Source organism: Alosa pseudoharengus, unplaced genomic scaffold, assembly GCF_046254945.1.
Source record: "Alosa pseudoharengus isolate Yale_2024_CS ecotype anadromous, Long Island Sound unplaced genomic scaffold, YU_APseudo_1.1 YU_APseudo_1.1_scf_5, whole genome shotgun sequence".
Lineage (NCBI taxonomy): Eukaryota > Metazoa > Chordata > Actinopteri > Clupeiformes > Clupeidae > Alosa > Alosa pseudoharengus.
Window position 1 is genome coordinate 3,938,269 of NW_027468837.1, and position 26,985 is coordinate 3,965,253.

General features: G+C 37.9%; 2 protein-coding genes across 5 annotated transcripts; both read right to left on the bottom strand.

Moving 5' to 3' along the window:
• Positions 1–924: 924 nt before the first annotated feature.
• hesx1 (HESX homeobox 1) lies at positions 925–2,885 on the bottom strand. The gene is made up of 4 exons (XM_076268772.1): positions 2,712–2,885; positions 2,460–2,620; positions 2,211–2,312; positions 925–1,031 (listed from the first exon to the last, which is right to left on the bottom strand). Exons 1-4 carry the CDS (start codon positions 2,842–2,844, stop codon positions 939–941), a joined length of 489 nt encoding a protein of 162 aa, XP_076124887.1. The 5' UTR covers positions 2,845–2,885; the 3' UTR covers positions 925–938.
• A 1,122-nt stretch (positions 2,886–4,007) lies between these two features.
• Positions 4,008–26,985, bottom strand: appl1 (adaptor protein, phosphotyrosine interaction, PH domain and leucine zipper containing 1). Of its 4 annotated transcripts, none has more exons than XM_076267333.1 (22): positions 26,800–26,985; positions 25,211–25,309; positions 24,117–24,176; positions 23,451–23,522; positions 22,216–22,303; positions 22,033–22,074; positions 21,855–21,913; positions 21,254–21,400; positions 19,554–19,636; positions 17,920–18,078; positions 15,940–16,128; positions 15,637–15,679; positions 15,053–15,109; positions 14,870–14,961; positions 14,396–14,575; positions 14,227–14,276; positions 11,579–11,753; positions 11,291–11,327; positions 10,975–11,121; positions 6,516–6,566; positions 6,286–6,375; positions 4,008–5,893 (listed from the first exon to the last, which is right to left on the bottom strand). In XM_076267333.1, exons 1-22 carry the CDS (start codon positions 26,851–26,853, stop codon positions 5,741–5,743), a joined length of 2,127 nt encoding a protein of 708 aa, XP_076123448.1. In that variant the 5' UTR covers positions 26,854–26,985; the 3' UTR covers positions 4,008–5,740. The 4 variants fall into 4 exon arrangements, with proteins under 4 accessions (XP_076123448.1, XP_076123447.1, XP_076123446.1 ...); XM_076267332.1 differs by having other exon boundaries at positions 4,008–5,890; positions 14,227–14,279; XM_076267331.1 differs by having other exon boundaries at positions 14,227–14,279.

Sequence of the window (26,985 nt, forward strand, 5' to 3'; positions counted from 1 at the left end):
ATGTTTACACCTTCACCCACCTTCCGCAATTCCGTTTTAGGGCTGGTTGTTGATATTTTCTTCTTCATTATTGACATTGTTCATGACTATGCGAGCCACCATGTGCTTCATGAATAAAGTTGACTTGACTTGACCATGTTTGTTCCCCATCTACAGAGTCAGTATTTGTATAAACACCTGTATTATTATGTAGCCTTTACAAACACTGATCTAACAGATAGGGGTCTATGAAGAGCAATTTCTACATTTCAAATGTGTATGGAAGAGTAATGGGTTGTCCCTTTAATTGCGACAGGTGTGTATGCCACAGCAACTAGGCACTAGTGCCCCCTGTTGGTTGATACTGTATGGAGGTAACAACATACAGCATACAGCAATCTGACATTTGTTTGAGTTGTGTTGCCAGGCAGCTCGTTTTGGTATCATCTTTATATTGATTCTGTTGGTATAAGGTAATGTGAAGGACAGATAAAATAGCTGTCTCACTCCCACTGAACATGTTAAAAAGAAACTTTACATTACTGTTGATTGGGAAGGGGTTTTATTTGTAGTAATATCTAACAGTCAAAGAGACAGCATCAATTTGTCAGCTTTTGAATGGGGGGGGGGGGGGACATTTACAGACTCTCACTCTATATGAACCATTAGTATTGGTAAGGACTGACTAACATCAATAGGCTACAATTCAAGCCAGTAACGTAAAGAAAATGGCAAGTTTCAAAGAGAACATGCACACATCGACCGAAGGTCATAAATACACATTATGTTAGGTTACACATTGTTTATTTCTGTCAATGTATTACAACTGAAGCTTAGTTGGCAAAGCTTATCTAATAATATAAATACATATAGAACTATGAGGTTTATGTTTAGGTTATACATGTGAGTGGACATTCAAAAGAAAGAAGACACCAGTTGAGAGGAAGAAAGTTGGTGAATTAATCATCCTTTACAAATACTTTTTTCACCATCAGAAACTGGGATTCACGATGGGATCTCTTGAGCTTTGCTCTTCTGTTTTGAAACCAAATCTGAGAGGAAATAAACAAAATACTCTGAGTTCTGATGAGTAATACAATTTCTATATAATTAGTGTATCAAAACAATATGGATTTACTTGAGGCTACGTTACTGGGTGATTCTCCAACTATGGTACTTTTTCTGTCCTTGACATATATTTAAAAAAATAAAAAACATTTCTACTTTTTTATTTTTTTCACACTTACTACATATTTAGGGGAACCTATATATAAAAAATCATTGTTCAATTATGTTGTTTTTTTTATAAAATATAAGACATTTTATATGCGTTTTTTACTATTTTGCCTCTGTCCCTAGGCCAGACTTTGGGTCTTCGACCTTATCTCACTTAAAATCTAATACTGATATAATTTTAAATTCAAACAGAAAGTATGCATTATAACCCAATTCATTCAAATCTACTATTTGTTTTTATATTTCTTTTCGATTTGGCATATTTTAAACATGTTAAACACTTGTCCCTTGGGTTCACCGTCATTTCCACACCTCTGCATAAAATGCAATCCCAGGCTCAGTATTCTAGATTTGTATACTCATTAACCATAGCAACTGACACTCCAGAGGGATCCACATGGCTGAATGAAAGAATTATCCCAGCAGAGGTTAATACATAGGAGATATATCAAGGTAAATATGAGAAATACCGCGAGTATGTTTATTGTACGTCATTTCTGAACCGCTCATAATTCATTCCGATGGGAAAAATTCTGGATTTTTACCATTTCATTAGGTGTAATTTGAGATTATTTAATGCTAACTCTAAAACTAACACTAACAGGCTAGTCAAACATGAGATATTAGAGGGAAAGTGGGAAAATGTCATTTCCACGACCGTCTTTTCCACATCTGTCTCCATGGTAGTGATAGGTAGACAGGTTGGCTTGTTTTTGTTCGGTTGTGGAAATGACCATTGCTTTTGCCATTGTCTGGAAAAATGTCAAAAAAATACATATTATTCCATAAAAATCAGCACAGCCAACTTCAGGGCAGGTATCTAGGCATACTGGGGAAACAAATTATGCCAGTAATATTTTAATTAAAAATGTTTCATTTTCTGAAAATGTTCAGGTCCAAAAAGTACCATAGTTGGAGAATCACCCTACTACGTATCTTTTAATTCTACCTGTCAATTAAACCAAACAATCATTTGTAATTTCCTCGTGACCTACCTGAATTCTATCTTCATCTAGGTGTAGCTGCTTAGCCAGTTCTTCTCTCACATCTATCCCAGGATAATAATTCACTTGGAAAATGCTCTCAAGGATCTCAATCTAAATGCGAGAAAAAAGGAATTTAGACCTAGGCTATAAACGATTGCCTATAGAAGCGCCAACGATTGAAAACTAAAAGTCATAGTTGTTGACAGCTTATTTCAGTTATGGGCCACATTAATAAAGATGACGTGGAACAGCGCTTACTTGCAGTCTGGTGAAGGCAGTTCTAGGTCTGCGTCCTATGTACCAGTTTAGCGCTTTTCGGCATGCGTCTGTAGAGAGTTGTGTGGTCCTTTCCTCGTTGTAGTTCATGCCAGATGCGCCAGCGCTTTTAGGAATGACGCACACCTGTGCCAGTAGCGAATCTGTAATGGATCAAAAACGTCAACATGATGCAAACCAACAATACAGTAGGCTACATAGCGGTTGTGATTTTTTTTTTCAGTTGGACTATACCTGCCCAAGGCCGATAGGGTTTAATCCTCGTATGTTGGTCTTCCTGGTCCAGACCAAGAATCCTGTCGATTGTGAACTTTGGTTTGCCATCAATTGGTCTGACTTCCTTGACTCCATAGACCAGAGAGGCCATATTTATCTCGGCTATCTTGTTGAAGGTCGTCGGCCTTTATGGTTTCGGGGAAAACATTTAAACAAATCGCTAAAATCCGTAACGTCACTACTTAAAATGTAGCCTAGTGTCTGTATTTTACATATGAATAGATAGCCTACACCCCACCAAAGGCTTTTAAAATTTGGAGCCTGACAATTTAGTTTGACACATATGGCTGTTTTATGCAGAGGTTTTTTTCGCCCTCAAAATCCTGTAAGCTGCGCAAAGTCACTAACATCCTATTATTTTGAACTAGCAAAGTAGAAAATTAGCCCAGGGCCAGGGTAGCATATAACCTATCCATTTATACATCAGACCTTCATCAGTCTTTCAATTTAGAGGCGTTATTTCGAATCAGTCAACTGCTGCGTAATCCAATTGGAGTGATTTCTGCCATGAAAACTTAAAACAATACACTTAGTAATACTATTCAGGTAATCCTGTTGAATATTAATGTGCAACCACTGTTGTCATGCAAACTCTACATTGCTGAGAATGGCAAAGCCCTACCAAACAAAAGGTAGCATACTGGCAACCTAGCGTGCTCTTTGGATATCGCATTGTAGTAGGGTAATTGTTTCTATCTATTCCACCGAGTGGTGGGATTATTGTGACCATCGCTTCTCATAAGAACAAGCCTGCGCTCAAAATAACACCCTATTGTTTGTTTACTACAAATAGGCCTACACAAGACTGCGACTGCCCCCCCTGCTGGAAAAAAAAACAGCTACAAACCAGTCTGAGGAAGCTGGTCATGCTGGTGTGACCAGCCTGTCATGTGGGATACAGACGGTGCAAGATGGCCATGCTTGAGGTGGTATGACAAGCAAAACCAGTAGAATTACCACCGAAAAACCAGCTGAAGGTGTTTTCGCAAGAGTTTGCTGGTCTAGCTGCTCAACCATCATACTGTGGTCAAACAAGCTGGTCAACCAGCAAACCACCTTAAGCTGGTCAGGTTGTTTGTTTTTTTCAGCAGGGGTGTGTAATAACAGTGCCTTGCCTCTTTGGGTTGTTCCTAATAATTACACAAATTGTTTTGCAACTCACATGATTGACATTCGAGAAACCAGGAGACAGGTGAAAACCCCTTGCAGTTGCAAAATGAAAAACAATTTCAAAGAATACAAGTTGGAACGTCGTTGGAAGAGAGAAAAAAATATTAGTACATTTATTATGGAAGATAAAATTCAATCAGAACGCACACCCCTTCACAAAATTAGTTTTACATGACGTCCTATGATCTCTAAAGTGCACCTTCAAACACCATCTAATCCTGTTTGCAGTCAAGTTTCTAAAAATGGAAAACCCAACCATTATCATCTTACAGGCTCCATCAAATATATAATTGTTTGTAATAATTATTATAGCTTGATTTTCACTTTCCTTGGTGTAAAGAGAGCATGACTCCCTTCTGAAATACAAGCAATTTAATACACAGCATATTAGCACACAGACAGGATCAAACCTTAAGAATTGTTCAGAATTGTTCACTGACCCCCTTTATCTTCAAATCCAAAGCCAATATACAATGTCCAATGTTAATTTGTGCCTAAGGATACAGAGCAGCAAATGCCTATATTCAAGGTATTATATGCATTAATTTATATCCCACTGAAATCAGATTATAGCAACAAAAAAAGAAAAGAAAATAGAGATGCTACAGGTCTGAGGATTGATCAGATTAAAAAATAATCTGCAGACTCTTGCTGTACCATGCACATTTGCAGTAAAATGGACATCTTTATTAGCTTTAAAATGGTACTTGATATGTTGGTTCAATTACATACTTTTTGAGGGGCAGCAGGACTGTTGCTGCATATCTCTAAGATAATTATAATATACTATACAATCAGCTTGAGTGTTTCCCCACCAGAAAGAGTCTGTAATATTATTGCATACATACAAAAGCTCATTTATTTTTACATATCAGTCTTATGTGCTTCAAGGGAACAGTACATCTCAAACACTGTTGAGAAATAAAACATGATTTGAGATCAGCAACAAACATGCATTATACTGGGCATGTGTCGAGGGCAGAGCGTCAAGTGCACCAATGCAAACACAGTGGTCCATCATTCAGTAACTTAAATAGATCATTAAATCTTATTTTGCCATTTTGAGTGTCAAGTTGAACATTTCTAGCTGATCAAGCAGAAATTGCACTCTATAAGGAATTTATGTGAAACACAAAAATATTCTTTAATCTCTCTCATATTTCCATAACACAACACAAGCACAGCACTGGTAAATAATTTTCTATCCTGAATGATGGCAAATACAAGGTCGTAACATAGCATTTCTGCTAGATGTTAAGGGCAGTCTCTTCGGCAGACATTAAAATTAAAATTTTCTTGATTTTAAGTAACAAAACATGTCAAATGGAACAAAAACCCCTCTTGACAGAACCAAAAGGGCATGCAAAGGCTGTTAGAGCAAAAGTAAGCTTAAGCCTTAGAGTGCAACTCCAAAATAAAGATATTATTACAAGTCCTTTACAAAATGAGTCTGTTTTTGACACACTCCATTTCTTCTAAAATAAAAAAGAATATTTTCTCTCATGTTTTAGTATGCTGTTGTATGAAGTAGTGAATTATACAAAATGTTGTAGCATTTATATATCTTTTGAATATCAGAGACAGCATAAAATAAAGAATTTATGTACAGAACAAAAAATAAGTAAGAATTAAAAAAAAAAATATTTGGGGAAGTTTTGCCTATTCTATGGTTTGTCCTTCCCTCCTCTGTTGGAGGCCCTGCTTGCTACAATGATTGGTTGTCATTTTTGTCTCTCAGAGGCCCTTGCGTAGGAGGCTTCAGCATGGCTGTGGCCAAGTGGACAGTTTTTGAGAGGGAAGGTGTACACAATTCATGATCAGGCTTCTGATTCACCCTTTTTCCGGCCCTCCTCACCAGCATCGCTGTCCTCTGATTGGCTGTTGCTAAGCACCAGGAATTGTCCATCTGCAGTAGGTGGGTTGGGACGGCTAGAGGCAGCTATCAAGCGACTCTGTTCTTCAAGGTCCTGCTGGGCAGAGCCATTTAGTTAACTCAATAGCAGTGAGTTTTATGGTCCTACTCTCATAAATAAGCATCTAACATGACCTGGCGTTTTAAAAAGCATTTCTAGAAATTTTATCAGACTGAATAATTTCATTGAATCCTTACATCATGTATACATATGAATATACATAGCCTATGCATTAATTAATGTCCTGTAAGCAGTGGAAACACAACGGCTAAAAGGGCTGAATAGTGAGATGTTCCTTTGTCCCCTTTGTCCCCTTTACCTGGGTAGTGGGCTAAATACCAGTAATGGAAACTCGACTCATGTCAGCGACCTTTGGTATTTCTTTTCTAATGAGAAGTACATTTTGTTTTTCCTGAGGGTCAGTCCATAACATCAAGTTCCAGACATACCTTTTCAATCTGTTTCTGTTTGGTCAGTTCCTCCTGCTGCTTCTCTTTGGCCTTCTCCAGCTCCTTCTGCTTCTCTGTAGCTCTTCGATCCTTTCCCAAGAGAGTATCAATAATAATTATGAGATAGATGGTAGTAGTCTTGATTTGTGCTAGTTGAGTTGAAAGGCCAACATTCAGGCCCCAACTTTAAGCATAAGCATAATTTGAACTCAGATCCCATACTAACTTACCATTTCGGAATGGAAAGCGATTTGTTTAGCCAAGCCCACACTATCACAGATCTTAGGAACAGAAAACACAGAAAATAAATACATTTACATATTAAAGGGAGGGATTTTATGCAATATCAAGCCCAAAAATGTTTGTGTCACATTCAGCAATCATCTCCTCACGACTGCTAGCTTCCCATTCCATGAATACACTGTATAAAAAACCCGGTGTCTGTAGGCAGCCCAGGCTCCGAAAATTGGAAACAAAGTGGGGGCAGCCTGTCCCCCAAACATAACTGAAACCTTGCATGGAATGTCTCTGGGAATACTGAAGGTGGGGGTAATCTACCTCTCTGGCGTGTTTTGTTTGGTCCTTGGTTAAAATATAATGTACGTTTTTTGCACAAAAGCGTACCAGAGTTAGATATAATATGCAACAGCTAAGTTTCTCACAAAAACTACCACATCTGACCACATTACTCCAATGCTTAGGTCCCTGCACTGGCCTCTAGTAAGTCACAGAAGACATGTAAGACTTGACTTTAAAGCACTACTGCTTGTTCATAAATCACTAAATGGAATGGGACCTAATAACCGATCAGATATGCTTCAGTAGTACACACTTTCCAGACTTCTCATGTCTCAGGAAAAAATACTTTGTTACTACCGCTGTGAGAACTAAACATGGTGAAGCACCTTTTCTGGAACCAACTTCTAGATGGCATCAAAAATGCCCCAACTGTAGTAAGTTTTAAATCAGGACCGTCTACTTTCTGCTAACTGATCAAATGCACTTCTAGACACATTCTGTCTTTTAATTATTCTACTTTGTGTATTTTCTGTTTTTTAATTATCATATTTTATGTACTTTACCTTTAAAACAATTATTTTTGCTCCTGCCCTTTTATGCATTCATTACAGTGCATGAAAATGCACTGTACTGTTCTTCCTAGGCTTCTTATTACAGTGCATGAAAATGCACTGTACTGTTCTTCCTAGGCAACTTCTTCTTATTACAGTGCATGAAAATGCACTGTACTGTTCTTCCTAGGCAACTTCTTCTTCTTATTACAGTGCATGAAAATGCACTGTACTGTTCTTCCTAGGCAACAACTTATGTTTCTTATTATTATTATTCCGCTTACCACTTTTTCCATACGCAATTTCTCTTGAACAGTTTAACTTAGAAACTTCATTCAAACTTTGTAACGTAGGTCTTCAAACAGATCGGGTTGCTATGTCTTTTCAACTTTGAAACTTTTATACTTTTTAAACTATTAAAGAAAAACTTTTTAAAAATCCCCATAGACTTAACATTGCCGATTATGACATCATAATACGGCCATTAAGCAATTAGAATCCTATGGCAGGTGTTCAGGCCACCTGCAGCCTCAGGCTTTAAGCATACAATCTGGGTCAATTAAGACTACACATCCTATTCAACTGTTTCCTCTGCCCAAAACTGTTTCAAAATAAAAGTCCTCACTACAATAATCCACTGTTAAACAATGTAACCCATTAAACTACTGAACTTTTTACATTCAACTTTTAAACAGTCTACTTTTAAACTAGCTGTCTATCAACAACTTTTAAACTATCTACATTCAACTTTTAAACTTTTAAACTATATACATTCACTAGCTGTCTATCAACAACTTTTAACTTGTCATCAACTATGTCAACACTTTTCATCAACTATGACTCCTACCCACTGTAGCTAGTTAGCATGGTTAGCAAAGTTAGCATGTTATCATGCTAGTTAGCATAACTGCTAAAAATTATTAGCTAAGTTAGCTAAGTAACATGGTTAACATAGTTAGCATGCTAGCATTGCTAACATAGTTAGCATGTTTAGCAAAACTGCTAGAAAATGTTAGTTAAGTTAGCTAAGTAGCATGGTTAGCATGTTAGCATTGCTAACACTGCTATAAAACATTAGCTAAGTAGCATGGTTAGCAGAATTAAAAATCTTAGCATAACTGCTAGCAAACATTAGAGCCGTTCCAACTTTCAGTTATCGTCAAATATCTACCTATACACAGCCATTAAACTATTTGAATATCAACATTCATTAAACTGCTAGAAAACGTTAGCTAAGTAGCATGGTTAGCATTGCTAGCACTGCTATAAAACATTAGCTAAGTAGCATGGTTAGCATAGTTAAAAATCTTAGCATAACTGCTAGCAAACATTAGAGCCATTCCAACTTTCAGTTATCGTCAAATATCTACCTATACACAGCCATTAAACTATTTGAATATCAACATTCATTAAACTTCCAGTCTGTCAACAACTTTTAAACTATATACCTTCAACTTTTAAACGGTCTACTTTTAAACTATCATTAAACTATCTATTAAACTAGCTGTCTATCAACAACTTTTAAACTATCTACTGTCTATCAACAACTTTTAAACGATCTACATTCAGCTTTTTAACAGTCTAACTTTTATTAAGCTATGCAACCACCATGTCTATCCTAGCATCACCGTAGTAACCATCTCTGTATTATCTGTTTTAACTATACATGATATTTTACATCACAACTTTAGCATTTTCATGCACTGGTAATTCCTTGGAATTGCATTTCTAGTTATTATTATTCCGCTTACCACTTTTTCTAGACGCAATTTCTCTTGAACAGTTTAACTTAGAAACTTCATTCAAACTTTGTAACGTAGGTCTTCAAACAGATCGGGTTGCTATGTCTTTTCAACTTTGAAACTTTTATACTTTTTAAACTATTAAAGAAAAACTTTTTAAAATTCCCCATAGACTTAACATTGCCGATTATGACATCATAATATGGCCATGAAGCAATTAGAATCCTATGGCAAGGTGTTCAGGCCACCTGCAGCCTCAGGCTTTAAGCATACAATCTGGGTCAATTAAGACTACACATCCTATTCAACTGTTTCCTCTGCCCAAAACTGTTTCAAAATAAAAGTCCTCACTACAATAATCCACTGTTAAACAATGTAACCCATTAAACTACTGAACTTTTTACATTCAACTTTTAAACGGTCTACTTTTAAACTATCATTAAACTATCTATCTATTAAACTAGCTGTCTATCAACAACTTTTAAACTATCTACATTCAACTTTTAAACTTTTAAACTATATACATTCAATAGCTGTCTATCAACAACTTTTGACTTGTCATCAACTATGTCAACACTTTTCATCAACTATGACTCCTACCCACTGTAGCTAGTTAGCATGGTTAGCAAAGTTAGCATGTTAACATTGCTAACAAAACTACTAAAAATGATTAGCTAGGTTAGCTAAGTAACATGGTTAACATAATTAGCATGCTAGCATGTTAGCATGCTAGTTAGCATAGTTAGCATAACTGCTAAAAATGATTAGCTAAGTTAGCTAAGTAACATGGTTAGCATAGTTAGCATGTTAGCATGTTAACATGCTAGTTAGCATTTTTAGCAAAACTGCTAAAAATGATTAGCTAGGTTAGCTAAGTAACATGGTAAACATAGTTAGCATGCTAACATGTTAGCATGTTAGTTAGCATAGTTAGCATAACTGCTAAAAATGATTAGCTAAGTAAGCTAAGTAACATGGTTAACATAGTTACCATGCTAACATTGCTAGCATATTTAGCATGTTTAGCAAAACTGCTAGAAAATGTTAGTTAAGTTAGCTAAGTACCATGGTTAGCATGTTAGCATTGCTAGCACTGCTATAAAACATTAGCTAAGTAGCATGGTTAGCAGAATTAAAAATCTTAGCATAACTGCTAGCAAACAGAGCCGTTCCAACTTTCAGTTATCGTAAATATCTACCTATATATAGCCATTAAACTATTTGAATATCAACATTCATTCAACTTCCAGTCTGTCAACAACGTTTAAACTATTTACCTTCAACTTTTAAACGGTCTAATTTTAAACTATCATTAAACTATCTATTAAACTAGCTGTCTATTAACAACTTTTAAACTATCTACTGTCTATCAACAACTTTTAAACTATCTACATTCAGCTTTTAAACAGTCTACTTTTAAACGATCAACTTTTATTAAGCTATGCAACCACCATGTCTATCCTAGCATCACCGTAGTAACCATCTCTGTATTATCTGTTTTAACTATACATGATATTTTACATCACAACTTTAGCATTTTCATGCACTGGTAATTCCTTGGAATTGCATTTCTAGTTTACTTTTATTCTCTACTTTTGTTTATGTAAAGCACATTGAATTAACTCTGTATCAAATGTGCTTTACAAATAAACTTGCCTTCCCTTAAGCTCCAAATAAAGCAGACAGTGACATTACTACCCTTATTTTTCACCACTATCTCTTTCTTTCTTCAACAACAAAAGAGCGAGGACTAATAAAGCCAGTGTCATTTGCAATGTCTTACCAGACATGTTCTCATTTAAGAAGTAGCTATATCCCAATACTGTCCGTGGTGAGGGAGAGTAGTGTGAACATGGTACGCAAGCACTGGCCCTTACCTTCTCCCCATCATTGTTAGACTCAAAGATGTAACAGACAACGACTGGTCGTCCATCTACTTTCCCTCCAGCTGTTTGAAGCACAAAGCCAAATAGTCGCTTGTTCTCTTGATGAGATGCGCACAACACCACACTGGACAAGGGGAACTAAGGAACAAATGGACAGCAAGGAAAAAAAATATGAGAAACGTCCACTGAGTGATAGCACTGCTGGCAGGAGGAGGGCTATAAGATACATAGCCAACTATGCATGGGCTCTTATGCCACTCAATATGACAATATGATAGACAATTTACATATGATGATGATGACCTACCCTCAATCTGGTTACTTGTGTCTGTGGATCAATTAACCTGAAGGAGGAAGAGGCAAACAGTACAATATGTAAATATACGATGGTTGAATTCTCATTTCAGCTACATATCCTAGAGATCTAAATGGCTTAAGTTAAATAGCTGAACACCAATATCATTAGTTTCAATTTCCTATGGTATCAAAAGAAACAGCAAAGAAAAGTAAACCTCAAAATTAGCTACACTGCTCTCTTCTGGCACTCAGTTGAAAATGTGACCTCTATAAATCAGATCCTGAGATTGTTTCCTACTTGAGACACTCGCAGGTGACTAGGAGGTGTGATTCAGTCATGCGGAAGATGTTGTGTATGGCCCGTGCTGCCAGGATCTGCCTCATGGTCTCATAGATCACATCTGTGTTCTCTGTGGCCTTCACCTCCATAGAGCCCAGGAAGCGCACAATGAAAAGCTGGTGAAGGATGGAATCTAAGCAAAGACAGGCATTACAAAGGCTTACATACTTTTGTCAATTCAAATGATGAACAAAGTCTAGAACCTTATACACAGTTTGACAGAAATTGACAATATTCACATGGCCGTATTTTCTGCAAAAATATTCCACATTACAGAGCATTAATATTCAACATTACAGAATGTTGTAGTGTTTTCCGGTTTTCAATCAATAAAGTTATAGACATTATAGACAGACTACCAGCTGAGATCAGTTGCATTGTTTTCTTTTTAATCAGGGCAGCAGTTTGCAGATTCCATTATGTGCTTACATAATTGCAAAAGGGTTCTCCAATGTTTTCTCAGTTAGCCTTTTAAAATGATATCAGATTAGTAAACAGAATGTGCCTTTGGAACATTGGATGAATGGTTGCTGATAATGGGCAATGTAGATATTGCATTAAAGTTCATTCATTTCTTTCTACAACAGTCGAGAACCCTTTTGATGCTACATTGATGCTAAACGGGCAGGGTGCCACGTCGCTATTTTATTCCCTTAACAATTCTCAAAATATAATTACACTTCTGTGGTATTGTAGTGAGGGTTTGTGCAGACAAACGGAAGTATTGTAAACTTTGAAAGTGTAAAGAGAGGTTATAACAAGACCTGTATCTGTAAGAAGAAAATTCCATGGCATCCTGGCCTGGTATCGCCAAATCAGCGGGCATGTTCGATGGAATCAGCACTGCGCAGATCAGGCTAAACGTTAGGCATGGTTGTACTGAAAGATTCAGCCAGATCTGGGCAGCGCTGCATGATCGAATGTGCCCACTTATTTGACAATACTGGACCAGGACCTCACCACACTACCACAGAAGTGTAATTATATTTTGAGCATTGGGTCATTCCGTGTCAAATCACCCAGTGGCTGACAGGTCACCCTCTCCAAAAAAATCTGGAAAAAAATTATCACAGGTGTTTGTAGACCAAACATATGCAGAAATCTTAAATAGTATATCTGTATCACTAATGGTTCCAAAACTACAGCCCTTTGAAGTCATTTTAAGCATTGTGGTGAACAATCCTTTTTGTTCAACTTCCAACATTATTGGCTCTTTTGGTATTTCACACACAGTAGTGAAACTATGTGAATAGAAGTATATTTTCCTGTCGAATCCAATCGGATCAGACGTATCTTGTGTAATTTCCGCTCTGCAAAGCTCTGAAAATGGCTATAAATTCATTATGTGAAAAGACAAAAGACAAAGAGCATCAAGATCTGGGAAAGAAGTTGGAAAATAAATGTAATAAAGGAACATATTCAAGAAAAAAGGGGTTTCTAAAATTCAGTGCATTGTCAGATGCAGAAAAAGCAATACTTAAGAGTTATCTTCTTTTTATGAATGCTTCTTGGATCCACACGAGCCCTCATACCTTGTTATGAATACTTTCATATGATGGAAACACACATGGTCATCTTCATGAGGTGAAATACCTAATCTCAATTGAAGTAACGCTTCAATCTGACAATGCACTGAATTTTAGAAACCCCTTTTTTCTTGAATCTATTCCTTTATGACATTCATTTCCCAACTTCTTTCCCAGATCACATGGCGACAAAGCACTGATCTCTAGCTCTTTGTCTGTCTCTCACAGAGGACTGCATACCATGCATAGACTTCGCCTAACCAGCTGGCTAGTAATTATTAAAGTACTCACATAGGCACTGATAGGTTGAAGCTGGTGTAGAAAACTCATTACAAAGATGGCAATTATGCTAAATCCTCTTGCTGCGTGTATGATGACCAGTCAGTCTTATGTGTGTATAATTAATTTGATCAGTTTATTTTCTCTAAATAAGATGTATTTATGTGTAGTATGTTGTTCATGTTGCAATAATTATTTGGAGCAATTCAACTATGAACCATAAACTGTGTGTTTAGATTGGATATGTGCAGCAAACAAGTGACTCTCTTACTCTTACATTGACTTCCATTGTATTAAAAGAGCACCACATGTGGTGCAAAGTGGTACTGCAGATCCAGTATAAATTCAGTGGATTTTTTAGACAATATTTTTCAAAAGTCTTATCTCTGCAACTCAGCAACAAACCCAAATTTTGGACAGATAAACCTCACATACAGAATGATATATGGTAAAATTAAAAAGAAATCCAGTCCACGTGGTGAAATGAGAAGTTGAAAACGGGCTTTTTGAAAATCAAGCACCCTGCCTGGTTAGCATCACTGTAAGGCCATTCAGTGATGATGCAAATAAACTTGTCTTGTTCAAATCACCACCAATAAACATAATTTTGCTCTCAATCAAAAGTTTGAAGTTATTAACTACCATACCTAGGTTGTTTTTACTCCGGAGTTACACTTTAACTGTCAGCATTACATTCAAATGTAAAATAAATGTTGTTAATTGGTCAGATTCCTTATTTTGTTTTAAACTATTGTGTTTTATGAACATGCTCAATGAGTTCCACAAATATAGACTACTTACCTTCTCCATCTTCTGAATGTGAAATCCCTGACTCCCCAAATGGGTTGGTCCTTCTTTCAGAAATGGGAGAAGTGGTTAAGACAAGCCTTGAATTCAAACAACATCTGAGGGTGAGGTGAAAGCCTTAATATTCACAATATTATAATAAGTTTGGGAAAGTGTGACAAACCTGCCCTGTGTAGCACTTTTGGCCTGGCCAGAATACTCTTCACTAACTGGTGAAATGATGTCAAACTGGATGGGTGTGTCAGGAGCCACCAGTGAATCAAGTGAGAGAGAAGAGAGAGCAGGTGACTCTGACCCCACTGAGCTCTGGCTGCTGCTGCGTCCTGCTTTTGGCCTACTTTGCCTAAAATTGGAGTTTGACAAATACATCAGTTTCCCAACAGATAATATAATGAAATATTTTTTAAATAGTTTCTTTAGTCACATATGTCCTTGAATAAAACTTGAAAGACAGGAGGAAAGGACAAATCTAATATTATCCATGATCTCACATGAATAACACAAGAAGGATTGTAAAATAGTCAAACCATACAGTGATCCAGTGGAATTAACTGCTACTGTTTCACAAATGTACATTACTTAAACATCTGATTAAATTACGGTTTACTGGAGCCGATGCCTAGCACTGTTTACGTACATGCTTGTTCGCAGGCTCTCTTGCCTCTGTTGGAAAGAGGGAGATGGTGTCACAGCCTCTAAAGCGGATTGGTTGACTCGAGCAGCAATTTCCTGCAAAAGTTTTAGAAAGCATGACAACATGACAACCGAGAAAGTAGTTGTACAATCATTCTATAACAAGAATGCAGAGAAGTGACCTCACCTCAGGATTTTCACTCAGATATATCCTCTTCGAAATGTTGTTTATGGTTGCAATCCACTACATGGACACAGGAAAGATGATTTACTTACATAATAAATTTATTTAACAACTGTGTGTCAATTTTACACATTTAACTACTAAAAACACCATTTCTTATATCAGTCATTAGATGGCAGGCCAGAAAATAATCAATACCGGTAATTAAGTCTGACCGGTGTTTCAACACCTCGTTTGCACTTTTATTTACAAATAAACAAATAAACCACTAATTTTGTATAATCTACTTCTTGGTTTTGTGTTTACTTTTTCTCCAAAGTTTCAAAATATTGCGTTACAGTATGCTTCTGCATGCTCTTAGGCTTAAAATGCAGGTGTAACAGTTTTGGATGTTGTGTTCATTGGACTAAGATAAATCACCAAAAGAAACCTTGCTTCACTCAATTTTACCAGGGTTGCCAGTCATTGTGGATGGCGCTATAGTTTTGGCCCACAAGCCACCTGTTGCCGACCACTGAACTAGAGGATATCTTCTGTCTGCTATGCTGAAAAGATTATGTATAGTAAGTGTTTGGTTGTGTTTCTACCTCTTCACAGTCCTTCCTGCTCTCTGCTTGTAAAATGGCCACTCTAGAACAGACAGAGGTTCAATTTATTATAATGCAGCTATTCTCATGAGTGAATTAACTCAACAAGTCATTGGCAAACCAACAAGCAATAGGCCTTTGTAACGTTTGTGGTTTCTAATAACAAACATAATAGAATAGTGCCGTTATATGCTTGAAAGCAAAAAAATAATTGATGCAGTAAAGCAAACACATACAGTATTACCTCCTTTGATGCTTTAATGTGCTTTACAGGAATGAAAATAAAATGGGTCAGAGCCTTACTTCTTGCCATCAAAAGAGGTGATCTGGAAGCAGAAACGTCGGTCCTCACAATCCACAGCCATCACTGAGCAGTTATCCAAGTCCATGACCAAGCCGCCAGCAACATCCCCACGAGACTGGCTCATCATGTTCCCTCCCTGGGTGAAAAAATACTGTCTGTCCCAGGCTGAGGACACAAGGCCTGTTTTACTGAAATACACACACACAGAAAATAACAGTAGGGGTCATCAGCTCAGACAAGCAATGCACAACAAACAGATTAAAGCTGCTGCATCGTTGGAATCGCTAAGCTAAATTATCTTCACATTATTACAGGTGTCAGTGACATCCTGGTGATTCTCAAGGCTTCTGTAATTAGTAGGGCTGTCAACCGATTAAAAAAATTAATCTAATTAATTACATACTTTGTGATTAATTAATATAAATTAATCGCATATATGATTTTTGCTGTGAAAGTATTTTAAATATTTAAATTCAAATGAATTATTGAATAATCAGCATTAGTGACATTAAAGTTCAAAAACTGTTTTATTATTATTTTAATAATGGCCATAATAATCTATGATATGACCTAATATGCTGAGGAAATAAATTCAAAAGTGCTTTGGGAAGAAGTTTTTTTTATCACATACATTGCAGAGGACTTTATTTTAATCAACACTTTATTTTTATCAACACCATCAAGCCGTTTTTGAAAAGTAAATGTTCCAATCAATGATCTAGGCAGCACATTTTCTTCTCTCTCCTTCATTTTACAGTCTAATGGTTACTTGACAGCTCGGTCAAAGGTTATACAGAATCGATTAATCTGCATTTTTATTTGCTTTTATCAGTTATTTTTTCGCAAATTAATTAATCGAAATTAATCAGTTATTTTGACAGCCCTAGTAATTAGATTAGATTCACTTTATTGTCATTTAGCAGAGTACAGGTACAGAGCCAATGAAATGCAGTAGACATCAAATCAGAAGTGTAAAAGAAGCATTAAATACCAAAGTGCAGGTTGAGTAGACGATAGAGATTAATTATGTGCAACATAAGTGTATAGTTAGATAAATACAGTTTTTCAGATGGCATGTCTACATAAGCGCAAGGTCCTGTACGGCCTGCCAGATGAAGTAGGGTGAAAAGACCATGGTGTGGGTGGGTGGCATCCTTGACAATGGATTTGGCTTCGTTTTTACAGTGTTTATGATGCGTGTTGTGGATGAAGGGGAGTTGGGAGCCAGTAATCCTTTAGGCAGATTTTACTACTCTTTGCAGTGCCTTGCGGTCGCCAGCGTTGCAGTTGCCGTACCATACAGAGATGCAGTTTGTGAGTATGCTCTCAATGGTACAGTGGTAGAAGTCAGATGGAATTCTAGGACATAGGTGTGCTTTCTTAAGTGTCCATAGGAAGCAAGAAGGAGTTGAGAGACCAAGAAAGATTTTCCGTGATATGAATCTCAAGGAACTTAAAGCTAGACACACGTTCCATCTCAGCACCGCTGATGTGGAGGGGGGTGTACGCCTTGTTCTTGGTTCTCCTGAAGTCCACAAAGATCTCCTTGGTCTTCTGGGTGTTGAGTGCCAGGTTATTGTTTTTGCACCACATAGCTGTGGTGTCATCTGCAAACTTGATTATGGCATTGGAGCCATAAACAGGATGCTCAAATTACAAACTACATATCGTATCTTAGTGCATCTGTATTAACCAATGCAGAAATAAAAAAATAAAAAAACAGGAATCCCTCTCTGCCTATTAATGTTCTACACAAGGCATGTGCTCTGCATATTGAAAAAAGAAAAGGATAAAAGTTTGCAACAACTCCTGACATTGCCTTAGAATTTTATCGAATTTGGAGATTGAAGAAAGTGTTGTACTAGATCCTTACTGCCAAGGACACATAGGGTAAAACAAACAGATCATACTTATGCATGGTCACTCTTTTGGATCATACTAGACAATACTGGATCATATCCATGATTTAGGATTCATACTTGCGCATGTTGAGGTAGCCAGCCTTCCGGGTAAGGGTGCGGTCAATTGGGATCTTGTTGGGATCTGGGTCAGGCATGTATAGCAGGTCACTGGCCTGCTCTAGGTCCTGAATGGTCTGCTGCATAGTATCCACTTCTCCATCCATCTCTCTACGAACACTAAAAAAAACAGATGAATGCATACTGTATGAACACATCTGATAAACTACTATGGACTACTACATCTACAACATACACTTAAGCCAACCGAGTCCCAACGTCTGTGTACAAGAGCTCTTTGCACATGGTGATCCACACCGTGTTACCACACACTCTGTACATGCAGGGGTTAAAGTGGGGGGAACGGGGAGGAACGCAGTTCCACCACCTCAGATAAATTATTATTACACGGCTCTTCATAATGCTGAAGAAAGCTCCATTCACTTGAATGGGCCTTCCCAATGTTCGGTGGTCTGCTATTTCTCAATAACAAACCGTTGCTAAGAATAACACACCGCTGTCAAGGAAAATGGGTTTTGTGCTTCTAATTCACGTCGATCGATCAGCTGTGCTTCTAATTCACGGTTGATCAGCTGTGTTCTAAAGAATGTTTGATTCAAGTTCAGCGCGTGTTGTTGCGAACTATTTGTTTCTCAGCAAAAGCCACTATAAAACGGTAACAAATAGGCTATAGCGTAGGCTATGTAGGCTAAAGAGTCATATCATGGGGCGTTTATTGTTTTGTTTTGGCAAGTAGCCGTGTAATAAGCGGGATAATGTATAGAAAGCCGGTCATTATAGGGAAATTGGTCCCGACAGGGCGAACCGGACCCCGACGCGCAGCAGAGGGGTCTTGTTCCGCCCTGAATGGACTTATTTCTGCTTTCACTTTTGAATGAAGTTCCAGTCCTTGCGTAGTGATATGAAAGACAAAGACAATAGAGATACTATTGCGAGAAAATAGGCTACTATATGGAAAATACTTAGAGGTTCCCTTTGAGTCGGATCTGCTCCAAAACTTAATGGGTTTTTCTTAGCTTGTGTTACAGTCTTCCACCAAGTTTTGTGAAAATGTTACCAGTAGTTTTTGCGATATTGATACTGACATACCGTAATGCAGTAGCCTATGGTTCAGTAAATGAAAGCTCTTGATAGTGCACGCCAATAACGTATATGAAAAACTGGACAGATACATCTCATTAGTATTGCTGTAATATCATCAAACTGCAATGATGTGAGCACTAGCCAGCGGAGGGCACTTATAGCCTAATATGCATCTGGACACTATTGTGCGCTTGCCCTAAGCATTGACCACCGCTACAAAGTGAAGAGGAAACACTGTGTGAGAAAGCTAATGTTTTTACAATAAACTACATCAACACAACAATATGTGGAGTAAAACTGGATGGGCCATAATAATCTGACTAGTTCTACTTATTGTTAAATTGCAATGTGAGCGGCAGCCAGCGTGGAGGACACGTCGGCAGGATCATTTAAAAGGCAACTGCAACAGTGGGGGCATTCATTTAGCCATGGGGCGGGGGGGGGGCATGGCAAAATGAACGTAGAGGAAACACTGGATAAGGATGTTATTTGTTAATAAGTGACAAAAGGGTTAAATGTAGCATGCAATCCTAAAACATGAGATCACTTACTTTTGCACGCTCGTGCCAATATTGGTCAAGAAGTCTTCCCATTGTTGTGTGAGATTTTCAGAACCCAGCTTGAAGAAACTGATCTAACCAGAGAGGAATAAAACACATGCTGGACATTTCAAGTCAAACAAGAGCTGATTAATGTACAAGGTTCTGTATTCAAGCATTTGAGAGGACCACACAGGTAGTTTCAGAAATAATAAGCCCACACATGGCATTGCATTCACTTACGAATTTCAGCATCAGACTCATGCCGAGGAGGGTACTGAGGGTGCTCAAATATCTGCCCCATGCCACCACATAGGGCCCTATCTTGACGCAGAGCATAGCGTATTCTTATCACCACGCAAAGTTTATTCCTATCTTACACTCGAATTGTTCGCCATGCCCTTCTCTTTTATTACACGATGCACCCAGGGGTATGGCAATTAATGACCTACGGTTTTGTCTGGTGTGTGATCACTATCTTGCACCATGTAAAAAGCATTACGCCACTGACCAAGAAAAACCTGGTCTATAGCGAAAGGCGCATATGAAGCACAGCTGAAGATGCACTGTCACAAGATGGTTTAGTGGAATACCTGTTCCATACGGTCTCACGTGCAAACAGATTCCTTCAAATGCGCAGCTGACTATCAAAATACCGATGCGCTGTTTGAAGTTGTGCTTCTTGCTGTTAAAGGTAATGACAGATGTCATTTTCATTGGATGTTACGCCCAAAACACACTCATGACTGATTAAGAAACATAAGACCAACCTTTTTTGCGCCAGACGCCCGATGTTCGATAACAAAACCACCCCCAATGTGGACTGGACATACCCCTAAATTCATTTAAGCTATTGCCAGTGACCATGCGTTTTAGATCGCCAAGATAGGGCCCTTAATGTCCGTGAACATTTAAGAATTATGAATGTATGTATGAAATGTATGAAATAATATTTTATGTTTAAATAAAAAAAACCTGGCTGCCGATGGTCAGTTTATGTCACATCAACGTAAATTTTTACTTGCAAGACTGGCGACAGATTTGTAGGAAGAGGCGTTGAACAGGGCAAGTTCACTTTACTGGGGAATGTCTGTTAGCCTAATCATTCAGCTGATGTTGAAAAATAAACAGTTTATAAGATTTATCTTGTCTCGTAGTGTCATTTCTTTGAAAACAAGCTTTTTTTGGTTATAGGCTATATTGGCAGCATTGGCTTTTCAAGAAACATGATTTTAAAACAACCGGACTGGTATCACTCGATTTTATTTCCAAAGATAAAGCTACGCTGCAAAGCAACAGCTAAGCTAGCCAGTATACGCCAGTTCCCCGTTTTAGTCTGGCCCTCTGCGGCATTGTTTATTACAGTCTCAACAGAACACACACAATAGATAAAGATTTCACTTTGTGAGGAACAACAAGGCAAATTATGTTGCCATGTAGTATGTATGTTTACAAATCTTGTTCTTTGTCCCGCAAAGAATAAAGAACTAGAAATTGAATCTTTGAAATTAATTTTCTTGAACACACCTCATAGTCCCCATATGGTGCAAAACGCTTTGAAAGTCTATGTATTACATGCACAGTCGGAAATAAATCTAGCATAGTTTCTATAGACACTTGGACAACTAATTGGTCTTGATAAATGTAACATACTTACTATAGGCCCAGAGTGTCAATTAAATCACAGAACTGTGCCAACACTCACTCCTTACCTGTGCCTGCATGTATCCCAGCAGTGGCTCCAGCAGGGCTATCTTCTTCTTGTACTGCAGGGTATTCAGTGCAGTGAAGTAGTGCATCATGGTCTGGTGTTGCTTCTTCCTGGAGGTGTAGACATCCTCCATAACCTCACTCTTCACCTGCCCACACAAAACCAAAGACATTCAATAATTCCTCTCCTAATTCAGGATCAGACCCATAATTACATTTTCTTTTTTGCATCTTTTGGTCACGAGGAAACAGAACGTTTTATAAAAGTTTGTCACATACAAGATTAATTTATGAATTTAAATGGTTTGTCCATTTATATACAAAAACAATTCAACAAGTCAATTTTTTGTGAAAAAAGTTCACACATTCCTTGGTATTCTTTTTTGATATCCTTTTCTGAGTATTTTCTTATTTGGCAGATAACGTTTCGACCTTGCGGTCTTTCTCAGATTCACTTCAAGTGAAGTGACTGCACTATAAACAATACATTGATTGATTGATAAGTAGGACGCCCACAGCCTCTATAATAGGCGGCTATTACAGTACTTCAGTGTTCATCCAGACATTCGTTTTTAGCCTAAGCTAATAGTAGTAGAGACCGACCTTCTCGTTGTCCCTTTTCTTAGACAGACGGCTGTATCTGTTGATAGCCATGTCGTGATCTACATGAAAGACCAAATATCAAAAGCAAATACAATTCAGTTGCACATTATTGTGTTATGGTGTTCAGAAGACCCATTTCATTTCTCCATTAAGTGTAGATGCAGTATCATTCACATACCATTGCTGGCTATCTGAAATACCTCCTTCAGTGTGAGTATTTCTGTGAGAAGATGAGAGAGGCCAAACAGCTTACAAACTACATTTGTTAATGCTTGGTTAAAAAGCATCAGCCTAATGTAATGTAATGTAATAACATAAGTGACTCATTATACCTCTTTCAAAAATCAAGACTGACATCTACCTTTGAGGTCACGTTCCTTGAACTGTGTGATGGGGAACATCATGGCGTCTGCCAGCTGGGTAGAGAGGACTGCATGACACGAGCTGAGCTGTAAGACAAAGTGCAGGCAGAGCTCACTTTGAGCTGAAAACCTAAACAAAAAGTATAGCCGCAGACGGCCATCTTCACTTCTGTGATTAATGACATTTAGTCATCCATCAATGTACTCACATGTGACGTGTGTGTCAAATGTATTTTTTTTTTTTTTTTTTGAAATTGGAAGCTCTACATTCTAGGTTCCTGATGGTGGCACTATAACATAGACTTTTCACATGCAGATCGCATTAAGGGTTGGAAAACCATCCATATCTGAAACTGGTTGAGAGAATACTTAAGTGTGGAAAGCTGTCATCAAAGCTAAAAATAAAATAATTTGCTTTGTCAGCACTCTTTTGCTTACTACATACTGTATACATGTTATTTCATAATTCTGATCTTCAATTTAGCTGTATAATGTAAAAATAGTCAAAATAAAGAAAACACATAAATTAGTAGGTATGTCCACACTTTAAATGCTTTATTTGTTTGTGTGTGCATGCACCCGGAAATTTTTCAGACCCTTTCAAGGTTTTCACATTTTGTTATGTTTCAGACTCATCTTAAAATTAACTCAATTAATTTATTTCTGATCACACACAATCCGCCAATACTCCACAAAAACAGGTGTTTCGTAAATGTATCATCAACTGTGAGACTTCATATAGACAGATGTGTGCCTCTCCTAATAATGTCCAATTAATTCATTTAGGCACAGGTGGACTCCAATCAAGTTGTAGAAGCATCTTAAGGACTATTGATAGAAGTAGGATGCACCAGAGATCAATGGCTAGTATCAGAGCGGTAGATATTTCTATGGCTCTGGCTAGTATCATAACAAAGGGTCTGAATACTTATGTAAATGGAATATTTCAGTCTTGTATTTTTTTATAAATTTGCAAAACACTCCAACTTGCTTTTTTGTGGGGTGTTGGAATATTGCGTGCAGATTGATGAGAAAAAACAAATATTGAATCCATTTTAAGATGAGTCTGAAACATAACGAAATGTGGAAAAAGTGAAGCTCTGTGAATACTTTCCGTATGCCCTGTATGTTTATGTATGTGTTAGTCTGTGTGTTGATGTACAGTATGTGTGCATGCCTGGGTGTGTGTTTCTGTGTGTGTGGGCCCTAAACACCTTTGCTGTGGATGACTCACCTCATCAATGACTTTGGCAAACTGCTGCAGAGTGGAGTTCATGACTTCATCATCGCCCCCTAGTGGGAAACGCTACAAAAGAGTTACCACAGTATGAGTACAATTCTCAGGATCAATGACTTCCCAGACAGACTCCTCAAAGGTGGGAAGAAATCAGTTTAAGTCTTATTGTTCATCTAAGGAAGACTAAGCATAGTTGCAACTTAGTTGAAACATAGTTACTGTACATCATATTTTTACACTTGATGTGACACGTATCTGATGTTGTCAAAATAGTGTGATCTGTGCACGTCACATGAAATCTGACTTTTTCTATTCTGATTTGGGCAATTTCCATATGTGGTCTAAATCCGATACAGGTCTGATATTTTGCAATGCGACATGCAGTCTGAACAGTTATATCGGAATAGAGTACCGAAGCCATGATGTGGCAATAGATGCCACTTCTAAAGATTATTTAGAGTCAAAGAAAGTTATACTACCATTTAGACTTGCGGTGTGACCCAGCCATAGATGAGCCATAACAAATATGCATAGCCAATTAGACAAATTAAAAGTAACAATGGCCCTAAATGCCACTTACCTTGAATGAGATTCATAACGTTCATAACTTGTCTTATAAACATCATAACATAATCTCTATGAATTAGAGCTGCTGGTTAGTACCTGTTTTTCATAATCCTTCAACAGCTTTGAGGTGAGATGAGTGGCAGCACTGAGTTCATTCTAACGAGAGACAAAACAGAAAAATGTGTCATAACTCTGCTGTTATCTAAAAGTGATGCGCAAGTGAACAAGCATATGATTCCTCATCCATGTCTGTTCTTTATTCCTCTATCCTTGCATCCATTCCTTGTTTCCTCCATGTTTTTAGAAGGAGGGGCTAGGACATAAGGAAAGGAAGGAAGGAATGAAAGAAGGAAGGATTGATATATAAGGAATCAATATTTACGCAGCTTTGGAAAACTTGTTAACCTTAAAGGGACAGTCTTTGACTCTGATGAAAGGCTGTTGGTATTTGAGTTTGTAGCGAAGGGAGAGAGAAGTGACCCCACCCAGTCTTGAACCCGGGTCTCCGGGGCACTAAACCCTCACGCAACCACCAGCCAGACTTCTCCCTTCCCAGGGTGCCCCACACACGAGCTTCACCCATCTCTGGGGTCCCTCACACCATGTAACACCATGTCAAAGTAAGCTACAGTATTTAAACTATAACTGACTCTGTAGACCAAATTTAATCATGCAAAATAATCTTTTACTTCTAATAATGTAACATTAATAGCGGTGGACTAATGTCAGTGAGCTGCGGCAGCAGCAGCAGCAGAAGCAGAATATGACCATGGGGCAGACTCTTCCTGCGTCTATGAGCCTCTGTTAGCACTGATTGCAGTTCCTATCATTGCCAAAAGGACAATATCATAAATCTACTGATGAATGTAGCCAGAGATGTCCTGTCCCAATACTGAATAACGCATTAAACTGAGACTGAATCACTAATAATCATTTTAAATTCATTTTCAAAGATAAAAAAAATAGTTGAAGAGCATAGAAACAAGACAATACATTGCCATTAAAATTTATAAATTAACATGCATCAATTACTTATTAAGGAGGAACAATTTTTTGGGTGTCTGTCTTTAAGAACCGACCACACCTGATGATTTGTAACTAAGGACAATAGCTTCAAAAAGTTTTCATTAAATTCACATGACTTTGTCTGTTGGTCTTAATGTGATCATTAGCAGAGGTACCAAACTGACCTGTGCATCATAGATTCTGTGCATGGCCTGAAAGAGTTGGTGTGAATAGCTGGTTATGGCTGCTGCATCTTCTTCAAACACACCAAGCAAGGAGCGTGTCTGGGGAGAAAATAGACAGACAGTTATAAAAACAGAACTCTAGAGGTCAGATTTACTCGTAGGTTGAGTTCTACAGGGGCTGATAAAGTGCTTTATCATTTAAAAAAAATCATATCTACAGATGATGACCCATTGCACCAATAAAACAAGCAAATTGTGTCTATCGCTCCCACTCACGTCAACATTAAACCACTTGACTCAGGTCACAATGACTGCTGCTTAGCTTGGCTTATTTGCCAGCTAGCTGATGAATCTGATTTTTTTTTTTAATGAGTCAGTCTACATCATGAAGTGATGCAAAATTCACAGTTGACAAAAGTTACACACCTGCCAAACAACCTGGCCATAACTTCAGAGGATATGGCATCTAAGTGTACCAATGGTAGGAAGCATATTATTGCTACAATTATGAGGGGTATCCTCAGACTTCCCACAAGGGTAGGCTACCTTGCCACCCAAATGTTTGAGAACCCCAGGAGTAGATTGCCATTGAGAGAAGGATGAGGACATAGAAAAGAAATTCTGCAAATCTCCGCAGGCTCACATGTAAGTGGCACTGGATCCTGCAGATGAAGTACGAATGGTCAAAACACTCTGCAAACCCTCTCCTCATGCTCCTGCCTGCACTTTCAAATTACGTGTAAACACAAGACAAACTGCAGTCCTACCTCCCTTAGTCTTAAGTCTCTCTTCCTCGATTATACTTACCACACATAATTTCATAATGTTTGTTTGTTTTATTCACATTTATAACCCTATTTAGTATGCAGAACTGACAGTTGTTTTTGCCACTGAATATTTAACTACAACTAAGATAGTGTCATTCTAAGATATGTCAACGTATTGTTAACACAGTCAAAAAACACTTTACATCTTCATTGAGCAAATAATGGATAGGCCTAAAGAATGCATGTGCATGGCATGTGTGGGCATTTGCATGTGATACCATTTTTTATTTTAATTGAGCAAACAAGGCCCGTAGTGACACCTCATGAGTAGCCTACTGCTCTTGCCCATCCTCCATTCTTATTATTTTCGTGGGAGTTTTGGCAACCTTACATTTTCAGCATGTCTGAAGAACATCTGAAGGGATTAACTTTATGTGAAGACGCTTTACAAGCAACACGATGTTATGATCATTGCGATTCGGATGTAGGCTAAAGCCCGCACGCCTATTATATGATGAGAGTTCATACGAGGAAAAGTGATTAATGTTAGCAGCTATTTTAATTGCACAGCGATGACAACATGCAAGCAGATGTCATCAACATAGGCTACATCTAAAATAACAATAAGGGATGCCACCAAAACAAAATTAAAAATGAGTTATCAAGATGACATTGTATCGCATCACCTCACAACATCGCACTTTGTAAAGAAATGTGTTGACCATGGCACAAAGACAGTAAGCAAGAGCTAGCCAGTTGATTGTTGCTAGCTAACATTAGCTGAATGCAATGGAAAAGGCAAGCCTTTTACCAGACATTTACCTGCGGACTGTCTTCCAGGGTCTCCTCTATCGGCAATTTTTCTATCCCAGGCATACCGATGGTTAAGCCAACAACAAAAGGAGTAGTCTCAAGATAATTGTTTGGAAAAGCTCGCACTTCAGTGACAGTTTATTCCCGAAAAATTCAACACCTAGCCCCTATCCTCCTATGCGGATATTCCGCCTT

Coding starts and splice junctions, on each gene's coding strand:
- hesx1 (XM_076268772.1), bottom strand. CDS start 2,844: ATGGCCTCTCTGGTCTATGGAGTCAAGGAAGTCAGACCAATTGATGGC. Junction 2,621..2,711: donor ACCCTATCGGCCTTGGGCAG/GTATAGTCCAAC, acceptor GATCCATTACAG/ATTCGCTACTGGCACAGGTG. Junction 1,032..2,210: donor TAGATGAAGATAGAATTCAG/GTAGGTCACGAG, acceptor ATTTCCTCTCAG/ATTTGGTTTCAAAACAGAAG.
- appl1 (XM_076267331.1), bottom strand. CDS start 26,853: ATGCCTGGGATAGAAAAATTGCCGATAGAGGAGACCCTGGAAGACAGT. Junction 6,376..6,515: donor TCGCTTTCCATTCCGAAATG/GTAAGTTAGTAT, acceptor CTCTTGGGAAAG/GATCGAAGAGCTACAGAGAA. Junction 5,894..6,285: donor AACAGAAACAGATTGAAAAG/GTATGTCTGGAA, acceptor GGCTCTGCCCAG/CAGGACCTTGAAGAACAGAG.